General features: G+C 39.8%; 1 protein-coding gene across 3 annotated transcripts; it reads right to left on the reverse strand.

Moving 5' to 3' along the window:
- Nucleotides 1–1,245: 1,245 nt before the first annotated feature.
- On the reverse strand, nt 1,246–13,944 carry gdpd2 (glycerophosphodiester phosphodiesterase domain containing 2). Of its 3 annotated transcripts, none has more exons than XR_012180439.1 (17): nt 13,868–13,944; nt 10,988–11,225; nt 9,407–9,510; nt 9,171–9,264; nt 8,956–9,015; nt 8,770–8,868; nt 7,521–7,614; nt 7,039–7,184; nt 6,127–6,209; nt 5,060–5,222; nt 4,747–4,953; nt 4,509–4,657; nt 3,183–3,330; nt 2,938–3,020; nt 2,803–2,831; nt 1,607–1,753; nt 1,246–1,472 (listed from the first exon to the last, which is right to left on the reverse strand). XR_012180439.1 is itself a non-coding variant. In XM_073487403.1 (17 exons), exons 2-16 carry the CDS (start codon nt 11,072–11,074, stop codon nt 2,285–2,287), a joined length of 1,629 nt encoding a protein of 542 aa, XP_073343504.1. In that variant the 5' UTR covers nt 11,075–11,225; nt 13,868–13,944; the 3' UTR covers nt 1,709–1,753; nt 2,257–2,284. The 3 variants fall into 3 exon arrangements, 2 of the variants coding, with proteins under 2 accessions (XP_073343505.1, XP_073343504.1); XM_073487403.1 differs by lacking the exon at nt 1,246–1,472 and adding an exon at nt 2,257–2,367 and having other exon boundaries at nt 1,709–1,753; XM_073487404.1 differs by having other exon boundaries at nt 1,246–1,753.
- Between the last annotated feature and the right edge of the window lie 3,543 nt (nt 13,945–17,487).

The raw sequence follows: 17,487 nt of genomic DNA on the forward strand, positions 1-17,487 counted from the left end.
AAGGGCGATTTATGTGTTTCTGATACTGTCAGTTGTGCTATACGTCCCTTATATATATATGTATATATATATATATATATATATATATATATATATATATATATATATATATATATATATATATGACAAAAAAATATATATACATATATATATATATATATATTTACACGTTGTAATATCTGATGACATGATTAATCAGATTAGGGACTGAAGATAGTATGATTTTGCGTTTTGGGGATTCAAGCTAAATTAGATTTTACTATTTAACATCTCAGTGATGGAAACTGTAATTCAATCCTTCACTGGTAGCCTAGTAAACGTAGCAATATCACAATATAAACATAAAAAATCCTTTAAAATTCCCCTAAGTAAAATTATTATCAGCCATATGTACTATAGTTTGAAAATAATGGTATTCTTTATGCAGGCAAGATGGGCCCTGACAGTATTACCTTCCTATTAGGGGTCGAACAATATGGCTTTTTCAGGGCCGATACCGATATAGTGATTGTGATGCGTTACCAATCAGATAATGTTTTGGGCTGGACATTATGTGAGCGGATGTTGCATCAGAGCCAAGGTAGCACATTTTAAAATTATTTTATAGGCAATCTGACAGAAAAATCACTGATACCGATAATCAGATCAATGCTGAATAATCGGCCAGGGCCAATATTCGGTGGCTAATAGAGTAACAATAGAAGTAAGATGAGTTAAGTACAGGTTTATAAAATACTCATCTGCAATGTAACTTGTACTTAAATGTAGTGGAGCAAAAAGAATATTTCTCTCAGAAATGTAGTGTTAAGTACCCTAAACGAGCACCTGAGTACATGTACCTTGTTTCTTTTCACCACTGTAACACTTGCACTAGCATGTACATCAATCAAGCAATATTGTTTAAAAAGATATTTTATTTTATATTTATACTTATTCCAAAAGTTTGATTTTCCATTTGTTGCCTCAAAGATTTACAAAGGTCATTTGTGTTTCTTAATGCAAAGGCACAGTGCAAAAAAAAAAAAAATGCCACCCATTATTTCACAAAAAAAACCAGAAAACAATGACAGAGGTACACAAAATATGTTTTTAAAAATACTGAACTGTAACATAAGGCAACAAGGAGCCATATGTATGTTGTAAAGCAACTTGTCAAATGTATATGATGCATGTATTCACCTAATGACTGCTCTTAATTAATTCATTAATTATGCAGCAGAGAATTAAACACACGGACACACGGCAGTGTATAAAATAGCTGTAGTGCTTTTTGGCTCAGGTTACAGTCGATTCACATCTTTCCCGAAGTAATGACACCATGATATAAAGTTTTGTAACAAACGGCAATGACAGAAAATAAACGATGACGTAAAGTGCTAAGAAGAAATTCAGTGCAGTCTACAGTGCACGATGCAGGGAAACAATCAGAAAAGCGTCATATTTTCAGTAGCAACAGAAGAATGATCAAAACCCTGTGAAAGATAAAAACCCAGTTAACCAGCCAGACTTACACAGAACCCATAAACTAAAACTGCCATCCAGTGGCATAGGATGTGAGTCACATTTTTATAATCTCAGAATAAAAACAACATTCTTATTTATTCACATTAGCTTGTTTTCTTCGTGATCGAGGTCCAAACCATTGTGGCAGTGCAGACGACGGATTTGGATCAGGTGAACTACCCCGTGGCTAAGAAGGGATACAGTTCTTTTTCGTTCCAGGCTTGATGTTGGTTTCGTTGCCTCTCTGTTTCTGTCACAAAAAAGTTATGAAAAAAACAGACAAATGATTAAATTTGTGAATTCTAACACATCCATTTCAGTAAAAAGAGGTTGGTACCACTTTCTAATAATGCACCATTTATATTTAAGAGTTTATAAGCTGTAATAAATTGTTTTGTTTGTGGTTAATACACAACTTTGTAATCATTCACAGATCAGTCATTAGCTGGTAATGAGAACAGCATTTCCATTACCAGGTTGTGGAACAAATTTATAGCTAGTAAACGTTTCTGTTTAGTAATTATGATGTTAACGTGTTAATACATTAATTATAAATTATTATTATCCATCAGGTTTTGTAGTTTTACATGTTAATGAGTTGTTATTAAATGGGTCCATGTGATCAAATAGTTGCAGCGAAAAGGATTTGAGATAATTAACTGTTAAATGAGCCAATAGTTACAACTTATAAACCTCTTTGAAAGGGTGACTCATCAGAAAGCGTTACCAAAAAGTTAATTAATGTCTATTTACTTGGTGTAATTTGATCGGTTCATTTCATTCATTTCATCGCTGTTTCACTCAGAGGTGCAGCATAGACCATCAATTGCTCGCCTCGCCGTCGTACGCGTTGATAATTCCACCCTGTGTTGATAGGTGAACCCACTTTAGTCAAGATAAGAGCTGTTACACTGTGAACACTGTTTGCAGCGCCCAAACGTACAAAAAACTGTGCATACTAGTAGCTCGTCTCTTTCAGTAGCATTATTGCCAACATGTGAACTAGAGCTGAAGCAGTTAGACGGTTAATAGGTTAGTCCATCGACAGAAGATTAATCTGCAGCCATTTTCACAATCAGTTAATCGCTTAAGTCATTTTTCAAGCAAAAAGGCCAAACATTCACCAGATCTGCTGTTTTATATGATAGTGAACTGAAAATATTTGGGTTTTGGACTGCAGATCTAAAGATGTCACACAGGGCTTACGGAAAATATTCATATACATTTTATAGACTTAATGATTACTAGATTAATTGTGAAAATAATCTGTTAATTTATTATAATCTGAATGTACAGTACCTGTCCTGGAGCAGAAGCAGTGTGTTTTCCTGGTAGAGAGAGTGAAGTGCATGAGTCAGTCTATTTATGTCTCCACTCATAAACAGTTTTATAAACAGACATAAAAATAAACAGCAAACGTCTGCCACATCTTACCACTGCAAGATGAAAATTCCAATCATTATCACAATAGATGCAATGTCCACTGCAATCCATATTATTTGGTATATCCGAGGTTCCTGAAACACACAAACATGCCCATCGTTTCAAGGTGTGTCACATATTTTTGAGAACACCTGCACAAACTTGTCAGCTTCCAAATAAGTGCTTTAACTGATGGTATTTATTGCTGGTGAAATAAAGCACAAGCTACTAAACGCGCAGCTGTATGTGTTGCTCACCATGACCCAGTCAGGCTGGTCCATGTCTTTTAGGAGGTGGCAGGCGTTGGTGGTAACCGAGCTCGCCCCTGCACACCACAGCAGAGAGAACAGCCAACGCTCATTAACCACCCACAAGTTCACTGTAATGTTCAAGCTCCGAAGATTCCTATCAGATAAAAACACAGAGTTTGGCATGAAATGTAGGACAAGTAAGACTGTGCATGAATTATAATGTAGGTAAATAAATGGAGAAGTAGAATTAGAATGTAGGACAGTAAATATTTGTGTATTTGTGTGAGTTATTCTGCCTTTTTTGCCTTTATATTGATTTGATCGAACGTCTGTGTTTACTTCTATGCTTTGCATCAACAGACACTATTTCCACCAGAGATTGTTACCATCACCATAAGGCCTGACTCAGTGCTCTGGTCCTCTTCTCTCAAAAAATTATTCATCATCGAGCTCACTGTACCTTGGGAGGACGAGGCTCATGAGTGAAAACATCTACGCTACGTTGAGCAAGCTGCAGAATCACAACATCTCGGCTGGAATACCGTAGTCCATCCTGTGAGGTGGGGTTGCAGAAGTTTTGTGGCAGCATCTACCGCCAGATTGCTCAAAGACCTGAGAGTCAGAGGCCAGAGCCTGCGCTCTACCATCAAAACTGCGTCGGAGGCAGCAGAGAGAAGCAGCCAGTGGCGTTGGATGAAGAGGCAAGACCCCTGCTGGGCCCTGAAGTAGCGGGCCAGCATGACACAGAGGGGGGTGTTTCTGGGACGCCAGATTTCACTGTTGCCCACTTGAAAACTCGTCTGTGTCAGCCATCCATCGTCAGTGTAGCGTTCACCATAAGCATGAAGACTATTGTAAGTGTTGCACAAGGATATTGACAACTTGTGTCATGAAACCTGATCAGACGTGCATTTGCACCACATGTGATCAAAGTTGTAAGATGCCACGTGTTTGTGTGTAAACAGTGATAACTTATGCTGCCAAGTTATTTGTTTTATGTCGAAGACATGAAGAGAGCCTGTGTCCTGAAGCAGTCCTTGTACAGTGAGTTCATTCAGAACTTTCTCAAAACGTGTTGCTACACTGCATTTCATTCTTTGATATTTTCCTAACACTGGTTCGCCCATCCATGAAACAACGCTCCTGGGTTGGGACATTATTTGAATCTCATTCCCTGAAGGCCGGACCTGCGCCTCTATACTCAGCGCCAGCACTGTGTCTCAGCATGCTTCACACACTTCTAATTAATTCACTACTGTGCATGCCCCCTGGCACTGCTGGATAGATAATATGGGTGTATTTTGTTTCTTTTTTTTTTTTTTGTTGTTGTACCTGATTTCTTCCATTTTTAACATGCTGTATTTCACATTCAGGAAGGTTCCATTATTTTCCTGAAGCTTTTCACTGTCGTTGTAGACCTGGATGAAGCCTGGAGCAGTCTCCTTTACATATTCTCTTTTTACAGGAGGAAGCCAGAGGATCTATAAAAAGGAAAATACACACCTTAACAAAATATGAATCATTAAATATCTCATTCAAACTCAATTAGATAGATAAGAAGTAGACTTACCAGGCTTGGGTCGATGCCAGACCTAAAGATGGTGTCGACTATGTCCTCTGTGTCATTTTCCGTGTCGGGATTATATAGGTCAAATAAAACTGAGATGTTGTGCTCCTTGGCGAGGTTGAGAAGCTGAAGTAAGGAGGGTATAGTCTGATTCTTGGATGATTCCTTGTCCTCTTCAGAGAGCGTGGACACTGAGCGGAAAGGATCTGTCTGAAAAGTCAGATAATACTTCCTGTGAGTGCAGCATGCTTCATGAAAACACATAAACCTTGAGGAGCAAGCATGTGGACATGCATGTTTAAAGTGCAGCTCTCACCTGTAGGAACCATTCACCTGCATTGAGACTCTGTAATTCCTCCCAGGTCCAGTTGGTGCTGAGGCTGAAGTTTTTGTTTCGGAAGTTTTTGCTTTTAACGTTGGTCGTTCTCCGCAAGAAGTCGGACTCATGGTCATGCATTAAGAAGGGAACTCTGTCTTTACTAGGTCAGAAAAACAGAAGAAAAAGCATCTGTGAGATCAATAAAATCTCATTTTAAAGTTGCATTATGACACTTATGAGCTTTATTGAGCTCTGTGGGAAACTGTAGGAAAATCTGCACGAGCGTTGCAAGAATAACACCAAGCAAAGTAGAACAGTCATTAGAATTAATCAACAAATAGCATCTGATCATTTGCTAAACCCCTTCCCTGAACAACGCTTGTTCAGTCACAGCTTAGCTCCAGGCACAGCATGTCAAAGTGCGCACAAGGCTGTGGGGAGAGTGAACCTTGGTCGTGCCGAGATGGAAACCAGAGACCAGCGAAAGACCTCATTACAGCAATCATTTTCGTTGTTCCGTTACTAAGCGAAGGCAGGCGAATCTCACACGAAATGTTCCAGCCTGTTTGAATTGGGCCATGAATTACACATACAATGTTTGTCAATTTGAAACATGACTGTTAGTAGACTTAAGTATACAACTGTGAAAATACAGTACAAGGAAACCGGTCCCACATTTATAGTAAGCTTACAAAACTGACTTGTGGGTGAACTGGTTCGACTTTGTTTGTTGAACCAGTTCACCCACAAGTAACCAGCTATTTTCTTTGTTAGTGCTATCTAGATGGACCTTGCAGTCACAAAAAAAATTGCAATTGCTGAAACATGGCGATTTTCCAGCTAGCATCAGAGAAGCCTGCTTTTGTTTACCTCTGTCAGACATCAAGGAGCCATTGTTTCAACAACCGATCAGTGTGGGGGTTAGCAAATGTTCATTTAGTGTTATGGCTGTGTAGAAATCAAAGAGTACTACTCCTTAAAAAAAAGCTTCACTTCATTCATGTGCTTTGCTGTTATACTCAGCCACTAAAAAGCCTTTTTATATGAGCCCTGTTTCACTGTACCTGAGCTGTACGTCTGTCTCGAAGGCTGTCACGCCGCACTCGACGCTTTTGTTGAACGACATCATGGTGTTCTCTGGGGCCAGCTGAACACAGGAAGGACAGATGGGTGAGACACACTCGTGTGCTCAAAACACACAACTTACCCTAAAACTGTGTAAACACACAACCCCATACACAGTGTTAAATCAGGCTTATTGGTGACCCAGGAGCAAAGCGAACTAACAAGGACAGAGCAGCGTGACATATGGGGCCCTCACATGACTGGACTCACACCTGAGCCAGAGTATTTGAACAAATGCAAAGTCACTGAACACATTACATCAGTAAAGAGAAATAGGCCTAACATATAGTAAACAGAGAATGCTTTGCTCTGAATGACAGGAGAGTTGATTTTTTTTTATGTTTGGTTTGCTTGCCATTTTCAGAAAAACACATTCCCTGTCTTCCCAAGAGTGAGCTGAGAAGTTTAACACCGTCATGTCTGTCCATTGAATATGAAGCTAGAGCCAGGAGATAGTTAGCTTAGCTTGGCATAAAGACTGAAACCATGGGAAGCAGTCTAGTTCTGTCTCAGTGTGAAAATAAATGGTGTCCCACTGCCTTTAAAGCTCATTAATTCACATTTTATATCTCATTATTACTGTTCAAAAACCGAAGCCTAAACAACACTTTTGTTTCTACAGATTCTGCTGTCAGTGATCCGTATCTAATTCTTGGCAAGAAAGTGAAATGCATATTTCTCAAAATGTTCGAGCTATCCCTTTAAAGGATCCTTAAACTGTACCGCCCTTTGACAAACTGTTATAACTGGATTAACCATGACAGTTCATTCCAAAGGTGTTACTATTGTCAACAATACGTGCGGTTTCCTAAGTTTATTTAGGGTGTTGTCAATTATAACATGCTGCTCACCATCGGTGCACCTCGGTGGCCAATGAGCTCTGGTTTTTCAGGCAATTCCTGCCACTTTATCAGACAAGGAGACTGGATGTACAGGGGACACAGGAAGATGACGGCCGACACTGTTGCAAACACCACTGCCATGACGAACTTAGACCCTGAGGACAGCAAAAGTCAAACAATAAGATGATCCTGTTGAGTTATTTGATCTGCTTTGAGGCAACACGGGACCTGTGCCAAAGTCCCTTTAGAAGTGTGCGTAGATAATGAGTATTATTTGTACTGTGGGAGCGTTCTAATCTAAAGTATTATTTTGTCTGCCCTTAATTTCTAGTCTGGGATCAAGAGAGTTAATCTATGTTAAGACAAATGGAGCTCATTTTCAAAAGTTCCTCAGTGGTGACATTATGTCTGGATCACTGTTGCATCTGCACACGATGTTAATGATGTTGTGAATCATGTTAATGTGTGCTCTTGAATGAAATTCAACTCACACTTTTTCTTGGCCATGTCGAAGCCGCTGAAGATGAAAGGGCTCAGCAAGGTCAATGCCCCAACAGCACCAAACTGCAAGAAAGGACCTGTTGCCTGCCAAGACACGCATGATGTACACAGTAAAATAAGAGCCAAGACACTTATTTTCTCCCACACACACACTTGAGTCTCTAAGAACAAAATCCCGAAGCCGTGTTTACACCAAGCATCCCCGTTTAGATCAGTTTGTGCATAACTGGAATATTTATTTTCGTGGCTCCATTGTCAAAAGTTTTGGATCTCCATCCCGTCCTTTGTTTTTGTTACCGCTGTGTTGAAGTTCAAAGTGAGATGAGCCGATAATAAAAGGTGATCACTGATTGGTCACAGAGAATCGGAGCACCCACAGTGGTCTCGTGACTCTCGTCGTCTGCGCTCTGATGTAGGAATTCCCACACTGTCCTGTTTTTTCATCCTTTGTCTTGCTGCCTGCAGCATTTTCTCTTTGTTGTAATAAACAACCACATACTGAGAAAAAAGAACATGAAACATTTGATGTCCTGCATTGTGGACTCGGAAATAAAGTGTTTCTGTAGCGAGGGTGTGGTTGAGAGAGAAAAGGTTAGCAGTATGTTCTCCGTCTGGCAGTAAATGCAAAGAAAAGGTTTTAGTGCTGTTATGTGAGGCAAAAAGGGAGCCAAACACAAAACAATCAGCGGCAGGATGAAAAACAAACGGCGAGCTTTGATAACCAGGCGAAGTCCCACAATACAAAATTCAGGTAACTAAAAGGCAAACGACAAAAAGCGGGCAACAAAAAGGCAGCAAGGAGAAATCCAAGAAAACAAAAACGGAGGACAAACCATAAAACCACTGGAAACAAACCAGGAACACTGAACACACGAGGACCGGTGGACAGGTGATGCACACAAACCGACAAAGAGTGAGGGGAACACACGGGCTTAAAGACACAGGTGAGCAGAAAAAAGGGCGGGAAAACAGACAACGACAGAAAGTGGAAAGCAAAACATGACACCTGTGAGAAGAATCTATAAAGCAGGAAATAAATACCGAGACCTTGACAAGTGTGCCCGCAGCAAGACCAGAAAAAATGTTTCGTTGGTTATTTCGCAACTTTCAGAAAGCCGAGCCTGGGGTAACAACCCTGCCTGCATACGGGCTGCATGTGAAAACGCAAAACACATCGAGGGTTTATGTAAGTTCACAGAATTACAGAAAGCGTTTGGTGGAAGCTCTGCCATACTGTACCTGGAGTGAGAGAGGAACAGTCGGCCATTCTCGTTCCCACTTGAGACTGACTCCCGTGACCCCGGCTGCGATGAGTATCACACCAAAAAATAAAAAGATCTGTGTAGATAAAAAGCAAAAGACGTGAAAAATTGAATTTGAATAACCTCAGTAGATATTTGGAAACAGGTAAAACAGTTGCAGTACCTTGTGTACCCAATGTAAGTCGAGTGGTTCACCCAAGGCAACTTGAAACAGTGCGAAGAGCTGTGAAGATAGTGGTCAATATAAATACTTTGCTGTACATTGCATACATTGTTTTTTTTATTTAGTTATTATTCTAGACATCCAATCTCTCGCCAGTAATTAACATCCTGCAGCTACTCCATCATTACAGCTGAATTTCAACATAAAAGTCTCACCAGCAGCAGGACGCAGTAGCTGGTTATCACTGCGTAAATGATGATCACCACCATGAACCAGTTCACCCACCGTTTCAGTTGTTTGAAGCCCTCCCTGATAATAGAACAATGGAGGGCAGCACAGGGTTAGCAGAATAAAGGTCACCAATAAAGAAAAGAAAAGAGAGGATTCTGGGCTTTTGTGCTGGATTCAATGTGGGCTGTGTGTGTGTGCGTGTGTGTGTGCGAACACTCACCAGTTAACATCATCCTGGTCATTAAAAGTTACCAGACAAATGTACATCCAGCTCAGGGACAGCAGGGAGACCAGACTGACAAACGAGAACCAACAGCATGCACACTGTAAAGAAAAAGAGCAGGTGGAATATTAATAATTTTCACTTTCTGACACCTCAGAGCTCTTAAGCCCACAGCGGTTGGGATAATAATCACGGTCTTTTTGTGTGCTTTGTTTTGTATTAGTGAACGTGTTTGTGTTTGGATTCCGAGAGAATTTCATCCAAGACGACTGTGGAACAAGTCCAACATTTTTTCACTGGTGGTTTTGTTCCCTGCACTGTGCCGTGACAACAAGGAGACGTTTCATGCTCTTTCACCATCACCACCTCCACCTTCCAAAAATTATAGACTGCCACCAACCCCCCTCGCCCCTTTATAATCTTGCTCCAGTTAAGTCCTCAACGAGCCTGTTAGGGCCTGTGACTTTACTTATTTTTCTTGGCACACAAACGCGTATCCAGCTTTTTATTCACTGCCTCATTTACAATGTTTTCCTTCCCTGAAAATATGCAAACAACACTCTCGAAACAAAAGGTATTCGCTTCATTTTGTGCATTTAAAGCATTTACAGTTCATATGCAATATTTTATACTTCTGAATTCAGTGCGGTTGGAATGTTAATCCCTGATTACAGGGATTTGTAAAGGTTATGCTCAGTTGAAGTAGAAGGAATCTGAAATCGATGTAATTTTGAGTAGAGAACAACATCTCAGCCTTAGCTGAACTCTGTAAAGATAATTTCTTATTACTTGAAATGTGTGTAAAATTATTCTAAAACACCTGTCCCAGTCTAGCCCAAAGCAAATTCAAAGCTATTGTTAAACCATTTGATGTGCAGGCATGGTTTGGGCTCTTTTCAAAGGTTAGAAACTGATTTTTTTTCCCCCTGGCATTGATCTGTAGGAGTTTGAATACACTGAATCATTTCTTTATTTTTGTCGCCTACATTTTTTTATGCAAAAATAAGCCTGCAGATGACCTGTAACTGCCCCTATTAGCTGGAAAACACAATGCATCCATGTCATATAGTTGTACATGGTCCAAATTCAAATTAAATAACAATATAATTGAAAATGGACGCACAAAAAATAGCCATTTTATGACCTCAGAATACCCCTGCCAGAGGGTAACAGGGGCAAAAACTCATTATAGTTCTTTATTTCCTTATTTACATGAACTTTATGCATAAAAAAACAAGTGCTGAGGTGGAAAAACAGCCTATTCATAAAGCAAAATGCATAAAGCAGCATAAACTTGCATAAAATCCAAATTTATGGTTTTAAAAAAACTGTAATAAACTATATATCACTAGATTTGAAATCTCATTGGCCACATGATGCATCAATCTTCCGGAGGCTGGTGTGTAGGTGGCTCAGGAGAGAGGAGAAAGAAGAGGGTCACTTGTCTACACCATCACACAGTGGCTGTTTTAGGCTCTAGGGCGGGCATAGTGGCTCCTGTCAGCTGTCAGTCAAATCTCAGGAGCATGGTCCAAAAAACTGAAACATACACACAAAAACATCACTTAAAAAACTCACTTTTCTTTTAGTTTCATCCGGGCGCTTCCAGTGGCAGCTGTAGAACCACCTGCTGCAAACTCTGCAACAGCTTTCGTCTTGAGACATCACTTCTCCTCCTCATTCACGGCGTACAAAGTACTGATCCTGTTCGGTGCGGTCTGGACACCTGATACAGCCTGAAGAGGGACGGAGGGAGCACAGACAGCGCTTTCTCTGGATACCAACAAGAGGCCTGAACCCATTCACCTCTTTAAACCTAAGCGGAAAAAAAGATGACTGTCACAGAAAGCAAATGAGGGAGGGATAAAAAAGAGAGTTTCTTTGAGTATTAAGGCAACCCCTGCTCAATAACCCAACCTCAATAGAGCCTGTGTGCGAAAGGGGGAATAGCCACTGGGATCACTTACAATGGCCAACAGCATGGGGTATTGAGAGTAGCGCACAGACTGTCCTGAGAGTGAAGTCACACCATTGAGCCTCTGCAGCACAAACAGCTACAAACAGTGACAGGCAGATCCACGCACAGAGAGAGTGCAGCTGAAGGATAAACAGTTTGCATACTGACAGTGTGAACCGCACTGATAATGACTGCAGTTTATAGGGGTGGTGAATGATGGATATGTTCATGGTGAGATGCAATAGCCTGGGAATGGGTCACAGCAAGACTTTAGTAAACATGTGGGGACGTGCCATTGTGCTAGGTTTTGTTCCAAAAATATGGACGTGGGAAAATAGACGTTATTTGTCACCCACCGCGGAGGCACATTGAGCAATAAAGGTTTCTATTGTGAAAAGGGCTCTATAAGACCAACAGTTTCTCGTTAGACTTGATTTGACTTGGGGATTTTCCAGCATTCGTCTCACCTGGATGGTGCATGACTGTTTCCCCTGTCAAAGCCAAAGGGTGAAAAGCAAGCTCAAGGTGAGGGCATGGGTTACGTAAACATGAAGCTGGTCAAGCTAGAAAGTAACTGTCACAAATTATTCTCTTATTCTTAAAAGTAATTAAGAGATTATCAGTGAATAGGAGCACGTGTGGACAAGTCGAGAGGTCTAGCTGTCATGGCCATGAAACACAAGACGCCTTGTCTCACCGCATGAACGGAGCATTAACAAGGAAGTTTTAAACCTGACCTAAATGTTGAGTAATAACCGTAGTATGCACGAGCAACCAGACTGTCAGCTGGTGACAGGACGACAAAGGAAAGGAAATAGAAATGAACTCTTTACAATCAAAGAACAATTAAATACCTCATGGTTGATTGACTTACGACAGCGAACTTCTCATGTCCCAGTCCAACATACTGTAGCTGGAAGGCACCGCTGTTTATTTATCTAATGATACTTTAATTGTCGTTCTCGGTTCCAACTACACGCTGAACGCAACACATGCTTAAAAGAACAAGCGTATCATTTCAGACACTGGACAAAAAGGGAAAGGACGCAGTGGTACCTGCATTGTTGGGCAGATTAAAAGATAACACAAAGACACACCATGCCAATTTGTTAAGCAACACTGCTTTTATCTGATCGTGCTGGCAATGTAAACTGTAACTCGGCACCAAAACAAGAGGTGTAGAGATAATTATAAAAAAATGTGATGAGAGGTTGAATATGCAATAAAAATTCCACACATGATTGATGATTCTGCAGCAGAGGACACAGGTCTTACTCTTACTCTCACACTCTCAACTTTCTGAGTGAACAAGCGCTCTCCTCTTCCACTGTGACTTTCCTTGAGAAAAGATATCGTCTTTCATATCTCCACAACAAACCTTTTCTTCATCTAACGCCAAGAAAAAACACCAACACCTCAACAAGTGAATTTCACAAACTCTCAACCCCTTTAACTTTTAGTTCTCTTAGAGCCCCGGTATACTTAACACCTAAAGTCATCTGAGCCATCGATATTATAAACACCCACATGTATCTTCTTGTAAATCATGTGCCTTATCTGCACTTAGATTTTTATCTTGGTTTCTGTCACTACAGGAAGAGTATAATTTTTTTTAAACAGTATTTGATATTTTCCAGCCTTTTTCTGTGCTTCCCCCTGGTTGTCATTGTTTATCTTTCTTTCTTTCTTTCTCTTTCTTTCTTTCTTTCTTTCTTTCTTTCTGCTTTGCTGTTTTTAAATATTCAAATGGAAAAGAGTGCATGTCAAAACCACACAGAGCTGAGAGAGACCTTTAGTTGCTTAGAAGTTACCCCGGGGTCCTTTGTGACCTCGCCGACGATTATACGTCTCCCTCCTGGAGTGATCTTTGTTGGTCGACCACTCCTGGGGAGGGTAATTTCCTCCATTTGTACACAATTGGTTTGGATTGGTGGAGTCCAAACTCTTTAGAGATGGCTTCGTAACCATTCCCAGCCTGATGAGCATCAACAACTGCCATGATACGCTTTCACAAATGTGTGTTGTGAAGATCAGACTTTGATAGATCCCCGTTCTTTAAATAGAGCAGGGCGCCCACTGATTGTCTGATTGTCATCCCATTGAATGAAAACACCTGACTCTAATTTCACCTTCAAATTAACTGCCAATCCTAGAGGTTCACATACTTTTGCCACTCACAGATATGTAATATTGAATATAAATATCATTTTCCTCAATAAATAAATGACCAAGTATAATATTTTTGTCTCCTTTGTTTATTTGGGTTCTCTTTATCTACTTTTAGGACTTGTGTGAAAATCTGATGATGTTTTAGGTCATATTTATGCAGAAATCTATCTATCTATCTATCTATCTATCTATCTATCTATCTATCTATCTATCTATCTATCTATCTATCTATCTATCTATCTATCTATCTATCTATCTATCTATCTATCTATCTATCTGACTCATCATGAATCATAAATAAAAGCACATGGTCAAATTCTCCATATACTCACTCCGAAGCAGACTCGTTGGGTCCCAGCACTCATCAGTTTGCCTCCACTCTCCTTCTTCCCTCTCACACTTGTCGCTCTCTGTGAGCCCGTGGACTGAATGAGAATGCGGTCGCACATGAATGGGTGCGAGCTGAAGAAGGGGTGTAGCCCACACAGAGAGGGAGGATCCGATCCCAGAGCGTTTCAATGCAGGTAGGTTACAGAAGTGAAACTTGCAGGAAGGAATTGCACCATTTGTGACAGATATGAGGAACCCCTCCATACCAGATCACATCAAGATAAATAGATAAATGCTCTGAAGTGTGAAATCAGCCCAACTGAAATAAACATCTTAAACCCACTCAGCGGGTCAGGCTGGTTTGGTGTAAACTGGTTTTCTTAGCAGGGAAAATAAAGGCCCCTCGAGCCCCGGGAGCCAAGTCTTAGAGTGGAGAACTTGGAAAATGCTTCCCATCCTTTCTGCTGTCTAACTTAAAACAAACTTCTACTAAAAAACTACTACACAACATTTCAGAAAATACAACATTTGTTTTCTGAAAAGTTGTTGTATCTTCTAAAATGTCGAGTTTTGTGAAAGGTTGTGTTTTGTGAAATGTTGTGTTTTGTGAAATGTTTCCAAAATGTTGTTGTGTTTTCCGAGATGTTGTGTTTTCTTGTCTTGTCTTGTCGTTTATGCAATGTTGGCTTTTATGAAATGTTGTTTGACCCTCAGGGCCACTGTAATAATAATCTACAGAGGTGGAAAATAACAAAGTAAATGTACTCAAGTGCAGTACCTCAGTACAATTTTTACATACTTGTACTTTAGAGAAATCCATTTCTTTCTACTTCAGATTTTCAATGCAGTGCACTCAATGATACAACATATAATCACCAGATAGATATGATGTATTATTATGTGCAAGAATAGACTTAATTCATCTTTTACCTCTGCTTGTGAGTAAAGGTTTACATGTAAACTATTTCTACACTGTGGTAGTGCTACTTTTATTTAAGTAAAAGACCTCAGTGCTTTTTTAACCACTGAGTCCAAGTGATCACAGTGAGGTCATTAATTCCCATTTACAACCACACAAATATTAATTTTTTTGAAGGGTGTCAGCAATAATGGCCCCTCAAGCGCTCAATTCCTTCTGGTGTGGTGCACGCTATGTTTTCTTCTGCTGCACCTGGCAAGGTCCTCTGCTGGCACGTAAGTCTGGAGATATTGTTGCTCACCTTCCTGTCATTTGTCTGCCTCTCCTTTACAAATTAACATGCGACGGCCCCGAGGATCAAAACACAACAACTTTTCAGAAACATGACAAAATGTTGTGCTTTACAAAATGGCATTATGTTTTCCAAAATGTCGTTGTGTTTTAACACTAAGGACAGCAGTAGTCTGCAGAGGTGGACAGTAAATAAGTAAATCTACTCAATTACTTTACTTAAGTACAATTTTTACTTACTTTACTTGAGTATATCAATTTCCTGCGACTTCATATGTTCACTCCAGTGCACTAAGTTAATAATACAATACATAATCATCAGATAAATATGATGTTTTACTGTATTAGAATAACAGTGTATAAAATATTTTTTTATCTCAGTGCACGCAGACTTTTTATCTTTGTCTGCATGCAGTGGATGTGATCTCACATTTTTTTAAAGATCACCATCACCAATAAGGCCTTTCATATACAAAAATACTGATAAGATGATTGAGGGTGCAGAATAGTCTTTAAGAAGGATGAAGAGAGTCGAGGAAGGAGAGACTGACACCCATTTTAATAGAGTTTGAGACAAAGAGTCTCCCAAAGGAGCTGTAAGTTGGATTTGTTGAAAACAGTGTCAGAGTAAATACCACAGCCTGTGAGGTGTTTTAATTGGCAGGAATTTGGGCACGAGTTAAAGGGTTTGAAGGAAAGAAAAGATGAGCTAGGTGTGGTGGGGATAAGTATAAGGTGGGAGTGAGCTCAAAGTGTTGTACCTGCGAAGGTAATCTTCACAGTGTTGTTCACATACTGCGGCTGTGAGGTGTAGAGTGAAAGAAAGACTTTCTTGGACAGATGACAGAAAATAAAAAAGAAGAAATCGGTGACTTTTATCTTGTTTGTTGTTAAAGCAGCAGCAGCAGCAGCAGCACAACACTTGGCGCAGACAGCTTTATTGTTGGTAGAAAAAGAGAAACCAGACATGAAACCAGACATTGGGTGTAAACAAGAGTCCTGGCTAAAGCCCAATTCAGGAAACATTGTGAAGGAGGCAGATGTGGCAGAGTACTACAGGTGAGTGAACAAGAGTGTGACGTAGTGGAAACGTGGAGTGAGAGGAAAATAATAATAGTCGAGGAAGAGAAGAAGAATTTATTTGTGTGCCTGAATGATGATAATAAAATGAGTATACATAGATGCCAGTACCATATAAGAATCTGTGCTTGATTTAATGCTGGTTTCCAGGAATATTGCAAAAAAGAAAATGGTATTGGAAGGTTTCCCAAGAAAGACTCAGAGGGAGAAGTCATCATCCCAGCTTATGTCGAGTAAATATTTCTACCTCACTGAACACAGGAGACAGGTGTGGGAAATTTCAGGAAACACTATAAATACCTGAGGCAGCTTGACTGTAATACAGACGTAGAAACGCTTGATAATGAAATAAAACAAAGTACAGTATTAGCTGCATTGGAGTCCATTACTAAACATGTAGACAGAATAAAGAGGAAAGCAGTGCAGGAGTAAAGTAGGAGTGAGAAAGCATTCAAACAGACTAACATAATTTCCAGCATTTGAGCTCACACGTGTAAAATGACCTTAAAAGCTTGTATGCTGTCGATTTACACACACATTTTGGCGGCTTCAGAATATTTTGAACAAAACAAACCAAACAAGACCGATGTTTGTGGCAGACATGCGACTCAAGCTGTATGGTCCAAGTCTCAAACAGGTCCCACCTCAAAATACTGCAGTCTTACCTGCAGTGCTCGCTTTTTACAACAAGGCATTAAAACCTTGATCCAAAAGCATTACAGTCAATTGAATTTGTATTATAATTATTGATAATCAGTGGAATATATGCAATTGAACAAAAACACAACTATATAAAAGCTAATTAGATTCTGAATCTCTTTCCAATAAAAAGAAAAATCCCTTCCCATCTCTTTTAAAAAGTGAAGTACTGACAGTCAGACTGTAAAAAGCTAAGAAAAAAAACTAAATTGAAAACATGAAATGAACTCAGATATGTTAATCAAGTCATCTTGTCTCATCAAGTCCCAAATCTTTAATTTCAGAGTCTGAGTCATTCATTTCCTGTCAAGATAAGTTGCGAGTCATCAAAACAGTGACTTGAGTCAACTCAAATTTACGTCTCTGGACACAGTGACTCAGTCTCAACATGGTACATTTAGTAATCAACAGGATTTACTTGAAATAATACATTTAAGAGAAATAAAGCAGGGCACTGACGTCACATTCATTTGAGATCAGAGGGGAAAGGACAGTATATGGAGGGAAAAATTGATAAAGACTGGCAGCAGCACTGGGATCAGGAGGTAATGGAAAGATATACATGGTAAAATAGAGTGTGTGTTGTTAGAAATATGTGAAACAGAAAAGAGGACGCACATGTAAGATTAAGAT

The sequence above is a fragment of the Pagrus major genome, chromosome 18 (assembly GCF_040436345.1).
Source record: "Pagrus major chromosome 18, Pma_NU_1.0".
Lineage (NCBI taxonomy): Eukaryota > Metazoa > Chordata > Actinopteri > Spariformes > Sparidae > Pagrus > Pagrus major.